At 35.1% G+C, this 24,871-nt stretch overlaps 1 protein-coding gene across 7 annotated transcripts in view; it reads right to left on the bottom strand.

Moving 5' to 3' along the window:
• Positions 1-24,871, bottom strand: part of LOC145249588 (anoctamin-4-like) — a 248,964-nt gene that overhangs the window by 104,761 nt on the left and 119,332 nt on the right. For 6 of the 7 annotated variants that reach the window (XM_080111292.1, XM_080111293.1, XM_080111286.1 and 3 more), the window contains one exon: positions 16,592-16,650. In XM_080111292.1, coding sequence (XP_079967418.1) covers positions 16,592-16,650 — 59 coding nt within the window. Of the gene's footprint in view, positions 1-16,591; positions 17,306-24,871 lie in introns of those variants that run through there. The other variant, XM_080111290.1, reaches the window with a different exon arrangement.

The raw sequence follows: 24,871 nt of genomic DNA, 5'->3' as shown, positions 1-24,871 counted from the left end.
ATTGAATCATTTTATAAAGCTGAAGAGTTTAATTTAAAAAAGTTATATATATATATATATATATATATATATATATGAACCCATTACTTATTTACTTACCTTGAAGTTGTAAATAAAAAATGGATATAAAAATCAATATAATAAAGTTTAAAAACAAAAAAAACAAAAAAAAAAAAAAAAATCAACGTTTTATAGTAGGATTAGTTAAATTATAACATACAAAACAGAATTCTAAAAAATAATTAATTTTGAAAAGATTTAAATAAAATAAAATTTCAATATTGCGTGATATGAAATTTTAAACAGACTTTGGAGAAATTTAGGATGCTTTCTAATTTTTAAAATATATTTTTATATAATATAAAAATATTATTTTCATGGCAAGTGCTCGACTGAACTCCTATCTATGGTCTCACCTTGCCAAATTTTCACAAAAACCACTCTACTAGCTACAATCACAATATAAAATTTCCCCCACTATCTGTGCCTAAATCTAAATGCAGATTCCATGAACAAAGTTTCTTTGCTAGAATTGCCCATCTGTGGGACACTATTCTGCTGGACTGCTTCCCGGTTGAATATAACATAGTAGCTTTCAAACCCAATGTAAACAAGCTCTGGTTGAGCCATCCCTATAAATAATCAAATTCTACCCAATTTACACCATTAATGATTACTAAGCTATCATCTTACATTCATTAACCCTTATCCTTGAGTGGCTATCGGGCCTTAATAAGTGGTGCCTCAAGTAAAAAAAAAAAAAAATAAGAAAAAAAAAGACCATTGACAATTATAAATATAAAATAGCAAATTTAACTACAACTTAAAATTATTTTAATTGTTAAAAAATATTTATTTCTAGGGAAAAGGGTCAACTTGATATAGCACCTATTTTCAAAAATTGTACGGGGGTTTCTAATCAATAAAATTAACATAAGCAATAGCAAAAAAAAAAAAACAAAAAAAAAAAATCACTGCTTCTCTATTCAATTAAAGCGACTAGCGCCATCCTTAAAAAGTATGCACAATTATAAGACAGACACAAAATGATGACGTGGCTGGTAGTGCGTAAAACGTTTATTTTGCACAACAATTTGGATATCCCTATTGTTTATTATAAATTTTTCTATTTCTTGTTCCTTTAAACTTGATTTTACATATTTTTTTGTGCGTGTGCCTTATGCGAATAAGAAATAAAATATTTACTGTGTAAAATATTGTATATTTTTATTAAATTCCATCATGTTCCTACTTACTTGCCTTCCCATGAGGGAAGAGCTAGACACAATTTTTAATGTGAGAAAATCCAGCTTCCCAAAAATCGGCACTAGGGATATGAACAAAAATACAAATTGTCTCACTCATGAAGGATTTCTCCTTCACTGACCGCAGACAGAAAAGATGAAGTGTAGCATCAGAACAGATACTACACTGTGAGTATTTATTTGCTTCCCCACTGAGCAAATTAGGCACAAGGCCGTTTTTTAATGTGGAGAGAGAGGGAGGGGGAAGGGAAAAAGGGGACCAGCTCCCGATGGATGGGAAATGGGAGCTGGATAGTGACAATTGGTATGAAGGGTTTCCCCTACATTGACCAAGGTCTGTTATGTGGAGTTACCCCCACATGCTTGCAGTATCTGCCGGAACAGATGGTATTTATTTGCTCCCCCACTGAGCAAATTAGGCACAAGGCCGTTTTTAATGTGAGGTAAAAACCAGCTCCCCTAAAAGTAGGCAAAAAGGGGGCACTCTGGTTACCAAAAATAATAATTGTCCCAGTATAGAGGGTTTCCCCTCCATTGACTGGTACAAATTATCTTAAGTGCAGCATCTGCCGGAACAGATGGTATTTATTTGCTCCCCCACCGAGCAAATTAGGCACAAGGCCGATTTTTAATGTGAGGAGTGAAGGGAGGGGGAAGGGAAAAAGGGGACCAGCTCCCGAGAGGTGGGAAATGGGAGCTGGTTAAAGGTCAGGCATGTGGGGTTGCCCCCACATCTGGTCTTTGCTAGTCATAGCTAGTTCTAGCTAGTCATAGCTTGCAGTATCTGCCGGAACAGATACTACACTGTGATCTTGTCCAGAAGGCCAAGCCTATTTATGTTAAATTCCATCGTGTTAATCATAAATTCATATTTTAGAACATTTATAAGCAATTGCAGTATGATCAATTAAACATTTTCAATCAATCACTGGAAAGTAAAATTTAACAACTTATATTTTTATTTGAAGTATATAAGATTTGTCACCTTTACAACTAAAATTTTATTTCTTTTTATGTATAAGTTTAATTTAAAGATGTGCAAATCAATAACAAACTTAGGTACATGTGAACCAGTTATTGATGAGCTGTCCTTAAATAATCCAATTTACAAAATTTTCACTTCTAACGATTACTATGCTATTGTCCCATTGACTGCTGTACGCTCATTAACCTTATCCTCGAGTAGCTTCCGAGTCTTGACAAGTGGTGACTCCTACATAAAAAAAAGGCATCATGCAAAGGCACCTTTATGACTCGCTTGACGTACTCTGCAAGCTGTTTAATTTAATCTGCTAATCCCAAATATGTAGAAAAAATATATAGAATAGTTTGAATGACTGAAAGAATGATTAAGAAGGGAGCAGTGATTATTATAAAAATTACACTTCAGTATTAAGGGTGATGGTAAGAGTAGATAATTAGTAGCAAGTAAAAAATAGCAGCCACATTTTTTAGGGGGTGGGGGCTTATTTGGAAGAAGCAGTTCATCCAAAGCAAATGTAAGAATCTTTATAAGAAGATGAAATGAAAGCATAATTTCTGGTAATATGCATGAGGGTTTAAGCAAATTGGGTGGTGCAACAGATTAGTGCAAGACGGTTTTAGTTATTAACTGGTAATGTCAATGTGCAGAGGAAAAAATTAACGTGTGTGTGTGTGTGTGTATATATATATATATATATATATGATTTGTTTGGTTTGTATTGACAAGTTGAGATTTTGATCTATATTTCTATTCTATTTAACTAAAAAAAACTATCTCTCTCCATATATATTAGTTTATGCTTACGTGGTAATAAGTTACTACATATTCCAAAAGTGCTGGATCAAAAACTCAACTTGCCAATGAAACCAGAGCAAAACATATATAAGCTCTACTAACAATTTAGTATCCAGCACTCTTGGAATATGTAGCAACTTATTACCATGTAAGCATAAACTACTATATATAGGGAGGGAGAAAGAGAGAGAGAGAGACCAAGACAGAGAGATAACCAGTTTGTGTGCAAGACAATGGAGACAGATGAGAATTCATTCCAATAATTATAGGAGCAACTAGACTCATGAAAAAAAAGTTTTTTTCAAAAACTACCTGGCAGATATACCAAGTTAACCAAGTGCAAGAGAATGATTACAGGTAAGAACTCAGATATGGAGAAAGTACATTTGGATGGTAAAGCTATCTAGAGTATTCAAATGTTTTTATTACTTTCATGATATCACTGAAGCACAGGTAGGAGTTGGTGCTAGAGTTATTGCAAGAGTTAGGTGGATGTAGCAGTTCAGGGGACTTTTGGCATTACTCACTAATTTGGATATCCCTATTGTTTGGTAATTGTCTATTTTTGAGATGAGGTGTTTTCATTGAGATTGTCGGACTGACTTCCTCATCTTGGTTGTTATTGTCACAACGTTTCGGCCGTTTTGCCCTCCGGCCTTCGTCAAGTGTTTTGTATCGAACTGGGGAACCGTTTGTTAGGAGTCTCGAACCCAACCCTTTATTATTATTATTATTATTATTACGGGGGTACCGTGTTTGGACTCCAGCTAGGCTTTGGGATATAGCTGCTGATTCTCTGTTTTGAATGTTACTTTTTTTTTCACTGCCTTCGTTCAGGATTGAACTCAGCACCTTTTGGGTAACTGTAAAATTTGATACAACGTCTAGGACCACTCGGCCATATGTCCTACTCACTAATTTGGATATCCCTATTGTTTATTTATAAATTTTTCTATTGCATGTTCTTTTAAACTTGATTTTACATATTTGTTTGTGCATGTGCCTTATGCGAATAAGAAATAAAATATTTACTGTGTCAAATATTGTATATTTTTATTAAATTCCATCATGTTCCTATTTACCTGCCTTCCCATGAAAGTGTTGAATAAGGGAAAACTTATCAAGCATGTGTATACAGTGTGAGGCTGTACGGATGTAAACCTGGCCAGTAAGGGTTGAGGACATGGCTCATACAGAGAGTGTGTAATGCGGGTGTTCCGGACAATATAGATAGAGGTCTACAGACCAGGAGACTCTAATGGTATGGTCGTGTTGAAATAATGTATGAAAGTTCTTTGATTAGTAGATGTAGAACAGTTGAGGTAACAGGATTTGTTGGCAAGGTAAGACGAAGGATAACTTAGGAGTAAGTGATAAGGATGGATTTGAGAGAAAGAAGGATAACTAAAAAACTGATCATAGATTAGTTTGTAAGTAAATTTTAAAAGCTGTCCAACACATGCCAACATTAAATCAAATATGTATTACTTTTTTTTCACCTAAAACAGAGCATATTGCTCACTAAAGTATAAAGAACTACCATAGGGACTAGATTTATTGGGATCGGGCAACCTTACTGGAGAGTTGAGCAGCAAGATGTTTGTTCACATTACATTTAAATCTGTTCATGTTGGTATGGTTAGAGAAGGATGGAGCAGGGAGGGAATCTCAAAGGTGAGCGATTTGGGTTGGTTATTTTGTTTTATGGCATATTAACTCTTCAGGTTATTTAATGCAGAATCTGGTCATTTTGGTAAAATATTTTATGCTTAAAGTTCTATATATCTTCAAATATTTATTCATGGTGTTTGGTTTGGTTGTTTTGTAGAGGAAAACTTTTGCTTTTGTTGTAAGCTTTGCAAAAAGAGAAAATAAAAACATCAATGATTTGTACACTTTTGATCAGGAAGCTGGTATCTTCGGATCTGGTGGCACTATACCGCATGGTCTATTACAGTAGAACATCTTTAGCGACCTCTACAACGAAATGTTGAGATTTTGCTCCTGGTTAAGTGGGTCGAGGGTATTTATGTTGAGGGAATAAAAGTACAGCATGTTAATCAGAACTCATTCCATGGCAGCTTTTTTTTTTTTCTTTTTTACAAAAGTCTTCACTTTTCAAAACCCGAAGGCCACGCAAGGATAAGAGTTAATGAATGTAAGGTAGTAGTTTAGTAATCGTTAATGGTATAGATAGGGTAAAATTTGGATTATTTAAGGAGACGGCTTAACAAGAACTTGTTTACATTGGACTTGAAGGCTACCATATTGTAATCAGCTGGGAAGCAGGCCAGTGGAACAGTGTTTCACAGGCGGACAGTTCTAGGAAAGAAGACCCATTCATGGAATTTGCGTTTAGACTTAGGTACAGTTAGAGTGTGGGAGACTAGCAAAAGAAGTACAGGGGTGCAATCTTACTCGATCCCACGGACTGGAGCTTGGCAGATGATGCAGAACCTATTAAATTAGATGACTTTCACAAAATGCTAAACGCAGTGCCAACATAACTCTCATACTCAATATCATTAACAAAGCAGACATGTGTATATATATATATATATATATATATATATATATATATATATATATATATATATATATATATATACACACACACACACACGCCTATCCCCATTTACCTGTGTAAATGGATACTGCACCATCAGAAAGAAACATGTACTCAGTTTCTCTTTATAGAGAAAATAGATTTTCTTTCACCTAGGGATTTAAATTGCAAGTGATTTTTCCAACTGGCTAAAAACGCTCATCTTTTGGTGATTGTGATTTTTAACAACATTCTTCCAAAATTCATTACTGAGTGAAAAATGTCATTTCAATCCTCTTTTTTTTTTTCTTTTTTTTTAAATTTTTTTAATAACAAGCAAAGTCAAATTATTTAAACAATAAAAAGGTTTAATCGAACAATATTCTTTTCTTTTTTTTTTTTAACGAAGACTGTTTAAAAAAGAAGAAATTCAAATGTTTATATTTTCAAGTCTCAACATAAAATTCTGTGAATATTTAGAACTAATTAAAAAAAAAAAAAAATACAGAAAAATCTTTAGGCGTTTCTAAACTATTGGGACAAAATTTTGTAGTTGATAAATGGAGTTTTCAGATAAAAAAACAATGGTTTCAACTGATTTTTTTTGTCAATTCTAATAAGTTACAATGGTAGCTTCCAAATTATGCAGTCAGAATTACCTGAATATTACTGAATTATTAAACAAAACAACTTTAATCGTGTTAGCAGGTGAAAATTGCCGCAATCTTGTTTAAATCGAAATGGAAATTTACCTCCCCCTTTGAACTCTTGTGTCTTGTAATCGTTTTGATCAAATTCTATTTTTTATTTTCTTTAATAAATAATTTTGTACCTTATCGCTTTTCGTAATTTTTGGATATAATCTTCAAAATACGAGGAATATGTAGATACCATTGTTTTCATATGAAATTCAGTTTTACGATTTCCGAAATTTTTTCCTAATAGTGTAGAAGCACCAATCTTTATGATGTACATACTCGTCATGGAATGAAAATGTCATATTCCAAAAATCATGTGGGTTTCGCTAGTAACTTTTCTATTTGGCTAGTAAACGAAAATATTTAGCTTGTCAAAAGGTCAACTAAAGATACATTTGTTCATAGAGCCTTGTCACCAGAATGTTCTTAAGACTTTTTGAACATTTATACTCTACAAACTCTTTATCTTTAGTTATCAATAAAGATGCATCATTTTGTATGGATTGACTTTTTTAATTTCTAATCAATGAATTTGGCAAAATATAAATCATGCTACATATTTTTTAATTTTTGAGATGAGGATTGATAATTTGGATTATTCAGACTACTGTTCTCATCTTGAGTTTATTTTCTAAGTTTTGCCCGACATGTTGGCCACTAAAAATAAAGCTAGAAAAACATGGGAAAGCAATACATGAAGATATAGACATTGAAACATCAAGCATAATTGGGATTAAATAAAGAGTTCTGTTTAAAATTCTGTATAAATTCCAGAGTTCAACAGAATGATTCCCCACATCTGACAGATACACCTGAAGAAGATCAGTGGTTACATTGGCCAAAAGGTGGACATAACACTCAAGACGAGAACAGAAGTCTGAATAATCCAAAGAATGCTATAGTTACCACGTAGGTAAAGGTGGGTAAAAATTACACAGAAGACAACACAGTGACCCAGCACTTGACTAATTTTGCCTTGAATTCCTGCATAGTTAGAGCATTTTCATCTTTTAAAAAGATAGTCCAAGTCCAGGTATCCGTATGTATTGAGAAAGAGACCTTCCTATGGTTTAATTGAAATTGGTGGTGAAACAGTATCTGGTAATGACCATGCAGAACTTTTTCCTGTGGCAGGAGTGAAACATAAATTTTGGAGGTTAGAGACCAAAATGAGATCACCGTATAAATGTTGATGCTTAATTGAGAGAAGGTTAAGCTTCTCAAAATGTGTGTGTTTTTTTTTAAGGCAAATTCTGTAAAGTAAAATGTTGCCATTTTTTTTTTTTTTTAATAACATTTTCACCCCAAACAAGGCACATCGCTACTTTGATGTAGGAGGCTACTATCAGGGACATAAGCTACAGGGGTACTATGTAGGGAGTTGGGCAGCAAGATGTCGGCTCATGTTACACTTGAACTTCTGCATGTCAGTACAGTTGGGGAAGCAGGGTCCCGGAAGGGAGTTCCAAAGTCTAGCAGTTCTGGGGAAGAAACTACTGGAGTAGAAGGCTCTCTTACATCTAGAGATCTCTACTGTGAAAAGGTGGGATTTAGCTGTTTGTCGGGTCTGTCGGAGGTATTTACGTTGAGGGGGTACAAGTGCTTGCAGTTCGTCAGAGCATTCATTGTAGAACAGGCAGAAGGATGCAACATTTCATCGATGGGACAGAGGCTGAAGCTTAGATGACAGTTTAGGTTGGCGACTCTTTTGGACCTTGTCCAGGAGCGAGAGACTAGTAGCAGATGCACCAGCCCAAATATGATAACAATACTCCATATATGGGCGAATGGTGGGGTGGACTTATAGAGGTACAGGATACTTTCTTGTGTTAGTAGCTTTCTAGCATGGTAGAGAGAACCTACCTTCTTCGCAGCAGTCCTGGCAATACTCTCAATGTAACTGTTCCAACTCATGTTTCCTGTGAATGTTAGGCCGAAGAGTTTAAAAGATGTTCTTTCAGATAAAGAGCCTTTGACCATTGCTATTGGTGGTAGAGAAGGTTTCTTGTAATTATTGAAGGAAACAAGTTTAGTCTTGGCAGCATTGAATGTGACCATCTATTTTTGTCCCCCATTCCACTACAGATCGGAGATCATCCTCTAGTGTTTCTGCCATTTCTTTAGATATGTGTTCATTTGATTTCCTGTCGTGTCTGTTATAGAGCGTGGTGTCGTCAGCATATATACCCATCTCACAAACAATTTTGTCAGGGAGGTGATTTATGAATATTAGGAATAATAGAGGTCCAAGGATAGACCCTTGAGGCACTCCCGCATTTATATCATATTGTTTAGATGTACGACCGTTGAGGACAACCTGGATTTTTCTCTTATCTAAGAAGGATTTAATTATGTTAAGTATTTTTCCAGTGATACCATATGCTCTGATTTTCCTGAGAAAACCTTCACGCCATACCCTGTCAAAAGCCTTAGATATATCTAGAGCTACCGCTCTACCCTCCCCTGCTTTGTCCAGTGAATGGTATATACATTCAGAGATTACAGTTAGGATGTCTGCTGTGGTACAGGCTTGCCTAAATCCATATTGTTGGTCGGTCAGAAGATTAGTATCTGTAAGGTGATGGACCAGAGCCTGGTTAATTATGGACTCAAATATTTTGGCAAAAAGTGGGAGGAGGCTAATGGGGCGGTAATTTACTGGAATTCTTGAAAACTGGTACCACAGAAGCAGTTTTCCAGCAATCAGGAAAGCAAGATTCATTAAGGCATTTGTTGTAATGTTTGGAGAGAACTGGAGCTACTTCGGTGGAGCATTTTTTTAATAGCACAGCCAGGATGAGATCAGGTCCACATGCTTTTGAAGTGTCAAGATTTTTTATGATAGCATGCACCTGATAAGGGGTGATTTTCAGATCGTCTAGTGTGGTGTCAGTCTGTAAAGGAAAGTTAGGGAGGGAGTGGTTAGCAAAGTCCAGTGCGGAGTTGGAGGCAAACTTGGAAAGTTTCTTTTCAAAAGTAAAATGAAGTTTTTATGTTTCAAATTCTTCAAGTTAGGAAGCCAGTATCTTCAGACAGTGAAGTAAGAGGGAGGAGGGGGGGGGAGAGGGCTCAATTGTTGTTTTTATTTTTGGAACAGAGAAAAAATAAATAAAATCAAAAAACCTTAATGTACAGTGTATCCGAGTCAGGAGTCAACATCTTCAGACAGCCTGATCTAATTACATCAGAAAATTAGTTAAAAAACTTCTACCTGGTCATGGCTGACGAAACAAAAGCATGCTGCCCTCGTGGATTGAATAAAAGGTCCCATTTGAAACTGTGTTAATTCCCAAGTTCAACAAGATATGTCTAAAAAAGGCCGAAACGTTGTGCAAATAACACTCAAGATGAGAATAGTAATGCAAATAATTCAAATTATCAATCCTTATCTCAAAAATCCAGGAACAGGATGAATGTTGTCGAATGATAATTCAAACTGCAATTGTTGAAATTGCCACATATGGGTTAGTGTTTGTTGAACAGCGTACAAAAGAAGGTCTACAACCTAATAGGCCCACAACTGTTAACCAAGCTCCAACCCCCATCCCATTGTCATAATGTTGCATCTCAGTGCTTATTTTACAAGTACTTTAATGGAATGTGCTCCGATGAACTTTCAGCATTGGTCAGTGCCTCCACGATGTAAATACTCCTGACTAATCTGAAAAAACAGCAAAATCTCATGCCTTCAATGTAGAGGTCTCTTCGATGACGGAAAGCCTTCTACTTGGAAAGTTTTTTCCCTTGTACTACTAGACTTTGGAATTCCCTTCCTTAACCTGCTTCCCTAGCTGTAATAACATGCAGAAATTGAAGCGCAGTGTGAACAGACATCTTGTTGCCTAATTCCCTGTAAGATTTGTCCTCAATTCACAGTAATCTCATGGCTCAGTGATAATTTACCTTACTTGGAGTGAATTTGATTAAAAAAAATATATTTTATATTATAAAATAACAAAAATTAACAGAAGAACGGGTTAGAAAAAACAAAAAAACAAAACAAAAAAAACAGTAAAAATCCAGTGAAGTATGTTTATTGTGCTCAATAACAAGTAGAGCTTAGCCTTTTGGCTAGGAACAAAGTGTAGTATCTGTTCTGACACTACACTTCATCTTTTCTGTCCTCAATCAACGGAGGAGAAATCCTTCATGACAGAGGCAATTTTTATTTTTGATCCTATTCAGAGTGCCCATTTTGGGGAGCTGTGGAATTCCTCGCATTAAAAACTGACTGTATCTAACTCTGCCCTCGTGAGGAGGCAAGTAAATAAAAACAAGTAGAGCTGTATATTTATTTAGTATAATTTTTTTATTCATGCAAGCATTTTGTATAAACGTCTGTATGGATAATAAAAATTTATATATTCATACTATTTTTACTTATATAAACCAAGTATGTGCACATGCTTTGATTTTATTTTATGCAAAGAGATTAAAAAAGGGGGTGAAAGTCCATTGATGAAATTCAGATATTTCTAAATTTTGTGGAATTTAAACACTGTATTAATAAATATTGTATTAATAAATATTCTCCAAATTTCAGTTTTGTTGAAACATTTTAAAAAGTTTTAGAGGGCATAACATGGGACACCCCTCATTTTAAAATTTAAATGTTTCAGATTGATTGTATTGAATTTGATCCATAGTCATTAGAAACCAATTTAGCAAGATTCAATGAATTCTTATTTCTTCTTAAGACTCCTGAAACATAAGGCTCAAATTTTAGACATTTTCTAGATTCATAGAAAGCAGAAAGAAAAATTCCATTAAATTCTTCCACAAGTAAATATATATTGCCCTTTATAATAAAGAGTGGGAAGGGTTCTAAATTCGGTTTAATGTAATATTATTATCTGGCAATGCTAATTTTGGGAGGAAGGGGTAGTGTAGTATCTATTCTATTGTCATGAGACCACCCTCCCAGGCATTGCCTACTCCTTGGGGAGGGGAGGTGCAGTATATGTTGTTCATCATGGTATCATGTTCGCAGACACTCTTCTTTTTGTGTGTGTATCTGTTCTGTTGCGATGATAGTATCTTCCCAGGCATTACCATCTCAATCAAAATTCCTTTACATAATGCAAAGGAATTTGATTAAAATTGAAATAAGGATTCCAGACATCAAGTTTAGTATCATTATATCTGGATTTTAATTTTCGTACGCATATATAAATAATGCAAAATTTTATATTTGGGGAATTAATTTTTCTGTCTTGTGACAAATAATATTCTTTTAATCTAAATGATTAAATACAAACATTGAGTTCATTTCTCACACTAACTGTAAAGTCGAACTTCCTTATTGCAAGTTAAATTCAACTTTATACAATAGAAGCAACATCTTTATATATACTTTAATTTGCATATTGGTTTTGAAAATTAATTAATTTGTTATTGTATTTTTTTTTTAATTTTGTGATCATTTTGATTTTAAATAGTTGTTTCACAATATTGTTTTATTTTTTAGACAGATATTAAGCATTTGTGTTCAAATGTTCCCTTCTTTAGAAGAGGCAACTTTATGTTTCAACAAGTTGCGATCTATTTCTAAATTGCAAGTGAAGCTATCTTATTTTTCGTTTTGGTCACATTTAAATTTTTTTTTAAAATTGCATCAAAATTACCAAAAAATGTTAATGTTTATTTATATGAATAAATGTAAGAGATTTTGTTTTATGTCCACAACAAAGTTATGAACGAAATGTTTGTTTTACTATTTTAAACTGCGAACCTTGCAAAGTGATATTGAGCTGTCAAAAGTAACTAGTTTAATATAACATTTCTATTCATACAAAAAAATTGTATAAAAAAATGCCTGTATACATAAAAATATTACATTTTAATTCGATATATTAGAGAGAGAGAGGGTGTGGGAGCAGAACGAGGGAATATAACTTACAAACAGGTTCTAAGTTCAATAAAGTCAATAGAAATCATTAATAGCATACATTTTTTGTCCACAAAAAAAAAAAAAAGAAAAGATTAATCATTTATTTTCATTTTTTTTTTTTTTTTTTTTTTTTCTTGAACTCAGAAATTTAAGAAGTTTACATCCGGCTTACAACTTGGTCTTTTGGCCAAGATCAAAGTGTAGTATCTGTTCCGGCAGATACTGCAAGCAAAGACCCTATGTGGGGGCGACCCCACAGATAAGACCTTGGTCAATGTAGGGGCAACCCTCCGTACCAATTGTCACTAACCAGCTCCCCTACTCCCCGGGGAGTTGGTCCCCATTTCCCCTTCACTCCTCACATTAAAAATCGGCCTTGTGCCTAATTTGCTCGGTGGGGGAGCAAATAAATACCTGGCGTAGTGTAGTGTCTGTTCTTCAGATGCTGCACTTCCATTTCTTGTTCTCTTTCGGTGGAGGAGCAGTCCTTCACGACCGAGACAATTTTATTATTTTTGTACCTTTTCTCAACGTTAAAAAACGACCCTGGTGTCTAACTCTGTCCCATGGGGAGGCAGAGTAAATAGGTACAATCATGTTTTTTTTACTATTGAGGTAACCCACTTATGAAAACTACAAGCCACTTGAGTATGTTTAATTAGATGGGAAGGATTGCCAGTTGAAGGATGAGGAACACTATGGTCAACGGTATGAAACGAGTTTGATAATTTATTGGGCAGTCCATGACAAGAATTTGTTGACATTAGATTTGAAGACAACCAAGTTGTAATCAGCAGGGGAGCAGTTCCACAGCAATGTCCAGGTCGGAAACCCTTGCAAAGAAGCTCTGTCAATAAAAATTCTGCCTGACACTAGGCAGAAGGAAGGAGAAAGGCAAGCCAATTTTCGTTGTAATAGACAAAAAAAAGTTCTTGCTGCAAATGTTTTACAAAGAGGAATCAAAGATTGGAACTCAGTCGAGCACTTTCAATAGAAATGAATGTAGATAAAAGATTAGTCCTGTCTCCTTTGAGAAAGGCATTATAGGAATAAAATTTCCTCTCCTCCGATCTTGAGCAAGTGGTACAATGGGGAAAAAGGTGGCTGGTTACTTTTAATGCATCTAAAACCAAGTTTTTATCTTTACATCATCAACGATCTGATCCCCATCTGGCATCAATTGAAATGAATGGCTCTTGTCTTGGGGAGGCCTCATGTTTTGACAAGCTTCTAGGTTTGACCTTTACTCCAGATCTTAAATGGAACACATACATTAAATCCGTAGCCAAGCCCACTGGAAAAATGGTGGGATCCTTCTATCGATCCAGTAGATATCTCACTGCTGACACAATTCTCTATCTATATAACAGCCAGGTACGTCCAAGGATGGAGTATTGTTGCCACATTTGGGCAGGAGCTGCTAGAAAGGACTTATTCTGCCTTGATAGAGTTCAAAATAGATTTTGTAGCCTCGTAGGGGATGTCCTTTTCTCTTCCCTGCAACCTCTTTCTCAGAGAAGAGATGTTGCGATTTTGTCTTTGCTTTATTGTTATTTTCATGGCAAGTGCTCGGCTGAGCTCCAATCTATGGTCCCCCCTTCGCCAAACTTTCCCAAGAAACATCCATCTAGCAGAAAACACTATCAATAATTTCCCCTACTCTTTATCTGTGCCTAAACCTAAACATAGATTCGATGAGCAAAGCTTCTTTCTTAGAACTGCACGCCTATGGAATTGTCTTCCGTTTTCCTGTTTTCCAGCTAACTACAATATGGTTGTCTTCAAGTCTAACATAAACAAGTTTTTGATGAGCCATTCCATATAAGTTAACAAATTTACCAAATTTCCATTACTAACGATAACTATATTGTCCAATTTGTACTGTATACTCTTTAACCCTTATCCTCGAGTGGCTTCTTGGCCTTGATAAGTGGTGATGCCGATGTAAAAAAAAAAATTAAAAAAAAAAGATCCCCCCACCTCCACTAAATTCTGGAACCAATTTCATACTTTATTAATACAGGAAAGAATGCTGAGCAATACAGACTCAGATGTGGCAGTAGTATTCCATCTTAAGGCATATCTAGTTCTCATATAAGTATAGCATCTAGAATCAAATTCTTTCTTGAGCGGTCGTGGTCGAAATTCTTTTATTCATGTCCTATGTAGTGGATGTATTCATTTTAGAAGGACTATCCACTGACAAATTCCACCCAATCTTTAATTTTCATCTCACTTAATCCACACTCCCATTTAGAAGTTGACATGCCCGTTTTCGGTTCTAAATCAACCGAAAACAATGAGCAGTCTACTCTTTGAAAAGTTTAGGAAGGTCTTACTAACTTACTCATGATTTTATTGTTTTTTTTTGGGTTTTTTTTATATATTTTTGTAATTTTGATATGACCACTCCATCTTTTTTTTCTGATATTCGAAATAAAATTGGTTTTAAATCATTTGGTATATTTTAAGTAGATTATGAAGTAAATGTGGTATTGTGGTGATTGCTGAAATGAAAGTGATGAACAAATGATGAAAGAATGAAAGGCCAGTGCTTAGCGGACAAATGGGTCAAAAATGTGGCGAGTTAAGAATAGGATAGACAGCGGATATCCCTCGCACTTCTCAGTTTTGATGCTTTGGGCATAATTTGTAAGTGAAATGTTTGGGGGAGGTGGGGGGCAAGAGGCAGTAATTGGCAGAACAACTAAGAAACGCAACTTGCAGCTACTTCCCTAAGTTTTAAACCAATTGTTTTGTATATGGTTTAAAATTTGGTGCTCATACGAATACGGATCGTACTATTTTCTGATCGCATTTTCAAGTTAGATTCCATTTTTACGATATCTTTTGTTTAGTAAATTGTTAGGTGAAAGTACAGAATAGTTGCAAACGCCTTGTATACCATGTTAAACATTCCGGTTTCTAAACAATAACATTATTTCAGTGCGGTCCGTATTCTGCACAAGTACGTAAGAATTGTAGTTATCGCCGCTCCGCTCTGCTACGATCACTGTTTCCATTCCACTTCGAGTTGTCCCTCCCATGTTAAGAATGTTTTTGTGTTTGTTTTTTCCCCTAAATAATAACATTATTATTTATTAAAAAAAAAAAAAAAATCCTTTTTAACATGAGGAAGAAAGCTTCCATTACCTATTCTGGGTAAAACTTGTGGAGAATGCTGCTTTACGGTTGTTTTAAAAATGGAACGGAAATTTAGATTTCGTTCCGTTTTAATTTTCTTTTTATTTGCCCCCTCCCCCAACGAAAGTAATAGGGAAAATAACATTCAACAATCGTACTTTTTATACAAAAAAAAAAAAATTTTTTTTTTTTTAAGTTTTTAAGAAATTTTATTAAATAATTTAATTTTTAAACGTGGTAAAAATTTTTGTATTTTTTTTTTTTTTACACAGTCTAACTAACTCACTGATCACATTATCAATGCCGACTTTTATAGGTTACTTTTCGGGTATGTTTACAGCGAATAAACACCCCAATGTTTAAGAACGGCTTTCGGAATGAGACACCCTCAACCTTGTCAACATACCCGAAAACCTATAAAAGTTGACATATCGAATGTGAACGGTGAGTTGGACGTAATATAACAATGTACCGAATTTAAAACGGAACGAAATTTAAATTTCCATTCCATTTTTAAAACAACCGCAAAACAGAGCGTTCTCCGCAAGTTTTACCCTATTCTGTACTTTCACCTAACAACATAATAAACAAAAAATACAGTAAAAAAAAAAAAAAAAAATAGAAAACTAAGGAGCAACCGGAAGTGAAGTGGAAATAGTAATCGTAAAGATACCGTAATTTTTTTTTTTTTTTTTACATAGGTATCACCCCTTATCAAGGCCAAGAGGCCACTCAAGGATAAGGGTTAAAAATATAATTTGTAATTTGTTTTTACTAATATAATAAATAATAGGTACGGACGCATGAGAAAAAATTTTGTTTTCGAGTTTCCGATTCGATTTTTAAGTTTATATGCGCGGACGATTTTTTAAAGGGTGAGCCAGGGTAATCCGACGTCGACGTACGCCACTAAATTTATATAAATCCGACATTTTTAATATAAATTATTGGGTATTTTTACGACCTGTCCCAGCATAGTATAAACACCCCCAACCACCCCATGCTAAGAACGGCTTTCGGAATAACACCCCCAACCTACTTTCCCATGTTAAGAAGGGCTTTCGAAAGCAGTTCTTATCATGGGGAGGTTAGGGTGTTTATAATACGCTGACGTCGTAAAAATTTACGGATTAAATCTGATGACTTTTACATATAAAAAGCAATTGGTTTAAAACTTATGGAAGTAAGCGGAAGTTGCAATTCTCGGTTGTTCTGCCCGTTTACCAGAGTATGAAAAAAAAAAAAAATAATAAAATAAAAAATGTTTACCTGCTCAGAGTCGTCAAAATCCTGATAATCCAACGCATTTTCTATGTCGCCCATAATATCTGAAGAAGAAATAACATCGGCACATTGAGATTCTGACTGTTCACGACTTTCAGCATCAACAAGTCCTTCCCGACTGGAGGAAATGCTGTGCAAAAATAAATCACGAGACATTGTCTTTTTATTATTATTATTCCTCTTCTTTAATTAAAAAACGAAAAATTATTCATCACACGAATTCTTTATGTAAGAAAAAAAAAATAATTCCTGTTTTTTACATGTGTGGGATTTTTTGTCGCTGTTTTCAGCGCAGAAAACGAGTTTATTGTCACTTGGAAAATCTCGCTTTTTTTTTTTTTTTTTTTTTGAAAAATAACTCTTATATATTTTTTTGTGCTCGTGTCATCATAGTGAAATCATGTGTTGTTTTCTTGTTTATTATTGTTGTTTTAAGATAAAAAAAATCCCGAGGCCAACATTGCACTGTGTTAGACTGGTTAAGCTAGGGAGGGGCACAACGCGCATAGTGCAATCAACAGAGAGGAATTTTCTGAAACTTATAATAATGATGACAAAATCAACGAGAAAGACTCGAGAAGTGAGATAAACAAAATAGAAAATGCATTGAGGGAGTGGGGATAAGCACAGGGAAGCACATTGTTCATTCAACCATAGAGAATGAACGAAGAAAAGAGGTGAAACAGGCTAAGGAAGGATGGAGAGAGAGGGGGGGTCTATTGCTATTAAAGATTTGGTATCTGTCTGACTTCGAAACTACACTACTACTATCTTTAAATCACTAGCGCACACTGTCAAAAATAACAGAAAATTATCCTTCGCCATTGCACGCGCGCACACACACTAGCATGCCGCCCGGCGTTGCCCGATCGTAAAATACGCATAAATATCATAGTTTAATTTGTGCAGATTTTTTAATTTATTATGATAGAGTCAATGGTCTATTCATTATTATGAAATATATAGTAATGATTTCCAAAGATATAGAAAAAAAAATATGACTTGAGTACCATCCGCTACAATCGAAATCAGAACCTTTAGCACTCTAGCCTTAGTCGTTATTTACATCTCCAGCGTCGTTGTTTTCAATTTTGACCCTTTAGCAGCAATTTTTGCCAATTAAAAAAACAAATAGAAAGTGTGCTTGCTACAGGATTCTATATCTCAAATTTAAACTCTGTAGACTGAATCTTCAGAGAGGAGTGTAACAGAGACTTTTTGCACACACATTGAGATGGTTACATAATTTCTGTGTGCTAGAACATTTTCATCTTAAATTCTACGCAATTATGCAGAATGTGAAAGCAATGTGCAAATAAAGTTGGTGTAATAGTAAAATGAAACCAAGCATCTAATAAGAAACCATGAAAAATGAGTAAGTAATTAACGCTTGAATTAAAGGAATATGCGAATTAGTTAACCTTTATGTAGTCGCTCGCATATCCATGACTGAGTATATTAAGTTCGTTTTGATAATCTTTAGATAGAAAAAGCAGGCTTTTAATATTAATGTCAGAGCGAAAAAGAACAAAACCCTCAACTTTATAGGTAAATAAATGAGTTATGTAAATATGAAAAGCATGTATGTTTATATCTTTCTCTATTTCATTTTGCTGACATGTAGGAATACAAAATGTCCTTTGAAATTTTTTTTTTTTTTTTTTTTTTTGTACATAATTTCGACTGTACCCTCAGTTTTCATCAGTGTAATGGGATGTGAATTTTATATAGACAAACATTACATAGGCGCTAGACTGAACATGCTAATGTTTGAGACAAATTGATTTTGCAAGAAACCAAATGTCAGGCGACGTAAAAAAGTTTATTTGCCACCAAAGGCAATCTGTCCAAAACATTAGCATGTTCAATGTAGAGCGACTATGTAATATCTGTCTATATAAATAAAAATATTATATTTTGCTTTTTATTGAGAACTCTTGTTTAATTCACAAGTTTTATCTCCTGAATACCTTTAACTTAGTGTATATATATATATATATATGATGATTGCAACGTCTTGTCAGATGAGTGCCACTCCCTCAGACATTTAAAATCCATGAGCCCAAATGTCTGAGGGAGTATCTATACAAAGATGATCTTACAGAGTCTTAGCTTTGTACGACAGCTAAGTCTCTCTCTCGGTTCAAAATGTTGAGATCCAGCAACAAGCAAGAGCAAGATAGCCAGCAACAAATTAAACTGCAGACCAGCTTAATGCGGGTACTGGTCTTCCGCTTTATGGTTTTTTAAATCAGAGATTTGCTTCTCCTAGAAAGGTTGCCTTCACTACGGCTTACGGGAGCCCTCTCCACTCCAATACACATACACACACAAATATACACGGTGCTAGTTGGCCGTTGACTCAGAAAAAGAGTTCATTCGCCCTTTATATTTATATTTATATATATAGTCATCCACATACAATACTGTTTCGCTGTTTCACAGCTCATCAGTGCGGCTAGACAGGCAACTGCCTCAAGCCAAGATCGAAACCTGACCGCCCAAATGACAGTCAAGGCTTCTCACCATTACGCTATACGTATATAAATATATATATATTTCCCCAAAATCTCTGGCCTTGATGAAGGGGAGACAAAGATTGCTGCTATGGTTTCAAATGATCTGAAATAACAGCACGGGGAGACTTGATTCAAAATATTTCTCATATGTTATATCTCCCTCTTTTGTAAGTATCAAATATTTATACACTGAAATTTACTTTATGTACGAAAACCAAAGAGGGGAGATATAACATGAAAAATATTTGGAATCAAGGCTCCCCTTGTTGTTATTTCAGATCATTTGAAACCATAGCAGCAAATTTTAGCCTCCCCTCCATCATAGCCAGAGGTTTTGAAGAAACATCAGATATTTTGTTATTCATATGCAAAAGTAGGAAAGCAAACGACTATGATTGATATCTTTGCTAAAGGTGCAGTATCTTTCCATCCTCAAAAATCATTTAAAATTACCACTATTTGTAGGTTTTCAAGTGTGCTGAGAACGAAAATAACAGTTAAAATCCCAGGAAACGAGTAGTTTCAAAGATATGAAGAAATTAAAGTTTTAAAAAGTGTGTGGGGGGGGGGTCACTTCGCTATATTAAACATAGTTACCTTTGGGGGGGGTCACTTCTCTATATTAAACATAGTTACCTTGGGGGGGGGGTCACTTCTCTATATCAAACATAGTTACCTTTGGGAGGGGGGTGTCTTATTTTTTTTAAGGTTGATGTTTATTTGGTAATTGTGGCTTGGTAGACAACAGAAAACCTAACTGAAAAAAAAAAAATTGTTTGCTTCAGGTTTTCGGGTGTGCTGAAAATGAATATCGCATTTAAATTTTCCACAAATAAGTATTTTTTGAGGTATTAAGCAATGTGATTCTTTATGTTATAAGTGGTGGCCATTGTTGTACGCGTAAACATGTGCATATTTTTACTTAATACTCGGAAAAATACTTATTTGTGGAGAATTAAATGTGCCTGAAAACCTATAGAAAACAAGTTTTTTAAGTTAGGTTTTGTGCTGGTCTGCCAGGCCACAATTACCAAATAAACACCACCCCTTAAAAAAAAAAATACCAGTCCCCCCCAAAAAAAAGGTGGCTATAAAGAAGGTGGTCATTTTACATTAAATTAATATAGAAAAGTGATCCCCCAGTTTCGAAACTAAAATTTCTTCATATCTTGGAAACTTCTCGTTTCCTGGAATTGTAAATGTTATTTTCGTTTTCAGCACCATCGAAAACCTTTACTAGTGGTAATTTTAAAGGATTTTTTGAGGGTGGAAAGATACTGCACCTTTACTGAAACATTTTATGGCTGTAAAAAAGTGCCAACAATTGGTTATGGATAATCCCCTTAATGTGCGACCTTAAGGGCACATAGCTCACTACACAATTCATTATCTTTCCAACAAGCTTTCATTTGTTAAATTCTGATCAATAGTCGCTGAGATTTGGAACTTGTAAAATTGCCAAAAAAGGTGGTATATCTATATATATTAATGGCCTGGCAAGGCCACAGAGGAGACAACTGAAGCAGCAAAACCGAAGCTGGCCTGCAGGACACTATATATATATATATATATATATATATATATACACACACAAATGAAAGCAAATTTGGGCATATTTTATTGGTTTGAAAATATAGATTCTTTTTTGGCAATTGTCACAAAATTTTAACCATAGAATAGTATTATAACCTTCAAAAAGCATGCAAATTTTCATGTAGTTTTGTCTCATAGAACCAAAGAGATGAGCATTTCAATATTTAATTTTACTACCAGTATATATATATATATATATATATATATATATATATATATATGATAGATAGATAAAATAATGAAATCAAAGGAGATGCAGTGTTTACCTGATATAAGCAAAGGCAAACTTCAATCTATATATGAATACCAGTATTTATATATAGATATTTTAATCCCAACCAAATAAAACAGTAGAGTTTATTATAAGAGAAAAGAAATTTAAACTGTAAGTTGAAATTTATAATCAAATTTATTTGCTAATTTCTTTTTGTCCTCTGATGAGAAGAATAGCATTCTTAAAAACTCAGCGGAATAAGGACTTTGTAAACTGTTTTTTTGGAGTATTTGGTCGAACAATAAATTTGATTGTGAATTTCAACTTAATTTTAATTTCTTTTCTCATCTAAAATATAAATTTCACCTGTCTGTTTAAATATATGTATGTATGTTTCCCTAAAACTTTCGACAGCGGCGACTGATTTTCACAAGATCAGTATTGTTACGACTCTTCGGACAACAAATATAAAAAAATTGGCTGAAAACATTAGTTCCTTCACCCTCAACTGGGCACTTTTCTACATGGAGGGGGTCGCTTTTTTTGCCAATATTTTCGAAAGACTAGCCTTAATTTAAACCTTTGCCACTTCCGGTTTAGCGATGGACGCAACGGCAAAGACGTCACGATTTTTTTTTTTCACACGTTCTTTTCCTCCTTCGCAAGGAAACATTGTTAAAGGTGAAGACAAGACTCACCGTAAGGTAGGTGATTCGTTATTGTTATTTTTATAAAAGCAAACAACACAAACAAACTATTGCTCTGCCACTCATTGTAAACAAATACCGTATGCCAATCAGTCAACTTTGTGAATCAATAAAAAAAAAAAAATTAAAAAAAAATTTTTTTTTCGTTTCTTTAAGTGTGCTAATTCTCTTTGTCAACAATTGCTTATCAAATAACTCCCCTTTATGGATTGGTAGAGCACCAATTTACCAAAAGATTTCGACAGATTCGTTCGACAGGTTATGTTGCATTTTAACGAATCTCTCAAGGATGTAAGTGGGAAAGTAAAAATGAATTATCTGTTGCTGTGGTCGGTGATTGAAAGCCAAGATTTGAGTGACACATTTGAATTTGAGGTAAGTGAAGCGCGTAATGTAGAAAACTACATCAAAATATTTCGTGCATACATACAGCCGAGGTCAAAATTTCGTATCTCAAGATACCAGCTCCTACAGTGCCGACAACAAACTGATGAACCAGCCCATGCATTTTTGAAGAGATTGAGGCAAATAATGAAACCGTGTAAGTACGATCCCCCTGTTGAGAAAACTCTTCTGGTCTACCTTTTCATTTTTGAACCGAACATCAAGTCCACACAAAAATCCTTACTCAAGGAAGGAAATAACCTCAGTATCAGAGAGGCATTACACGTTGCAGAGACAGAAGAGACAACATTGAAGAAAGTGGAAGCAATACAAAACACACGTGGTGCACCACAAATTCCTGGGGGAAAAACATAAGATGCTCATGCAATAACAGCTGAGAAAAGTAACAGTTTTTATAATACTCTTTGTGGAAAAGGCCATTACAGAGACAAATGACCAGCAAAAGGAAAAACCTGTGAGAAGTGCCAGAGGACAGGGCATTTTGCAGTCGCTTGCTGCACCAGAGAAATGGAAGACTACTTGTAAACAAGATAGGCCTCCAAGATCAACAAAAACACCAAGAAATAGAAATGCCCACAATATAACAATGCACAGCGATGAGGTAGACGACCACTCATACCATACGACTTCCATACCATATCAGGGCTCAAAAATAGCAAAATCCCATACTCCAGCAGACGCTAGAGAGGCGGATGTAGAATTGAGAGTAGGGAACAAAAGATCACAAATAAAAATAAATGCAAAGGTGGACACAGGTACCATGAGCAACCTCATCCCGTGAGAAGGGTTTAAATAATTGCAAGACACTCCAATCCGACTATTCACCTTTGGTGGTGTCCCAATCGACCAAGTGGGCGTATGCCACCTAGAAATCAGATATGGCGATAAATTTACAAGTGCCAACTTCCACATGGTAAAAAGGAATGGACCCATGCTACTTGACCTTTAGGAAACTGGGACTAGTGACCCTTAATTTTACAATAGGGACCAATATTTCTAAGCAAGACCAGACCAGTTCAACTGCAGCAATGCAATCAAAACCAGAAAGAGATGTGAAAGAAAGAATGCATAATCAAGGAATTTGCTGACATCTTCAAAGACATCAGGTGCCTACTAGGAGAGTACAGCATTAGGATTAACTCGTCAGTACCTCCAGTAATACATTCACCCCCATGGGTATCAATAGCCTTGAAAGAGAAATTCAAAGCAGAGCTAGACTCCCTTGTAGCCCAGGATATAATAACTCCTGTAACAAAACAGATATCCTAGGTCAACTCTTTTGTATGCATCATAAAAGCCAACAGACCTGTCAGGCTACGCCTGGACCCTAAGGATTTAAACAAGGCAGTGTTGCGGCTACACTTCATAACACCAACATTTGAGGAAATCATCTCCAGACTTCATAGAGTAAAATAGTTCTCAGTAGTTGATATGAAATCTGGCTACTGGAATATGAAACTGGATAAAAAAAAAAAAATCAAGAAAGCTAACTACATTCACCACCCCAAAGGATGCTATACATTTAAGCACTTCCTAATGGGGGTCAAGAGTGCGCAAGATGAATTTCTGCAAGCTATGTTTGAGACTTTTGGAGACATCACAAAGGTCCTCTCAATATCGGATGACACCGTTATTGTTGGATTTGAGAAGGATGGCAGCAATCATGACAAAACACTCAAGGAACTCCTAGAAAGAGCTTGGTCTAAGAACTGCAAGTTCAACCCAGACAAATTAGTGGTCCACAAACAAGAAATCTTCTTTTTTGATCATGTCATATCAAGGGATGAATTGAAACCAGACCCAAAGAAGATAGAAGCAATCATCCAGATTAAACGTGTTGCAATATTTTTGATTCATAATGGCGTATGACCCCACACAGTTGGACGATTCTATTTATAAATGATGCTGCTAGGAACTGACGAATCGAATTAATTCACGTTTGCTACCAACCAATCAAACCAGAATTGCTCCATAAATATGAAACCTTTTCAGTAGCAATTTCACATGTTTTTTCCGTCTCGACACGGTAAGAATCTTTTGCTCTGTGGAACTGTCTACTGCAAACCAGTCACCTCTCAAGACTTGTTTAGAACAATGAACCATCGGAAACTGTTCTGAAACTAAACATGGCTTACACTTCTAGAAAACCATCAAAAGACGAAAAACAACTAGCAAGCTTTCTGGAGCTAACAAATTACTTAAATTTTCGCCACAACCGGCAATGCTAACCAAGCCACTCAGAAACCTTCTGTTGACAAAAAAGCAATTTATTTGGACAGAACAGGAACACATGGCACTGAACAGTGTAAAAAAGGAGATAGGAAAACCAATATTTTGACCCAAAAGTGTCAATCAATATACAAGTAGATGCATCATCAGATGGACTAGGTGCAGCCCTCATCCAAAATGGAATGCCAGTTGCTCTAGCAAGCAAAACTCTGTCAAGGCCAGAGACAAGATACTCCAACATAGAACACAAAATGCTAGCAGTGGTTTTTGGATTGGAAAAATTCCATCACTATGTATGGGGACAAGCAGTGACAATACAAACAGATCACAAATTGCTAGAATCAATAGCCTTAAAGAATCTTGCTAATGCATCACAAAGGTTAGCAAAAATGTTACTTGAAATCCAAGGCTATGACTTCACAGCCAAATACAATCCAGAAAAATCCATCCCAATGGCCGACTGCATGTCCAGGCTATCAACAAACCCAGATATAGACATCAACATACACCTACTTAACACCTCAATGCATCTCCAATTCGTGTCCAAGATATCAAGGCAGAAACAGCCAAAGACCCAGTATTAAAAGAGCTCACGAAC

Source organism: Euprymna scolopes, chromosome 28 (genome assembly GCF_053919585.1).
Source record: "Euprymna scolopes isolate OS-2025 chromosome 28, ASM5391958v1, whole genome shotgun sequence".
In the NCBI taxonomy this organism is placed as follows: Eukaryota; Metazoa; Mollusca; class Cephalopoda; order Sepiida; family Sepiolidae; genus Euprymna; species Euprymna scolopes.
The sequence above is the reverse complement of the archived record's forward strand: the minus strand, read 5'-3'. Positions and strand labels throughout refer to the sequence as shown.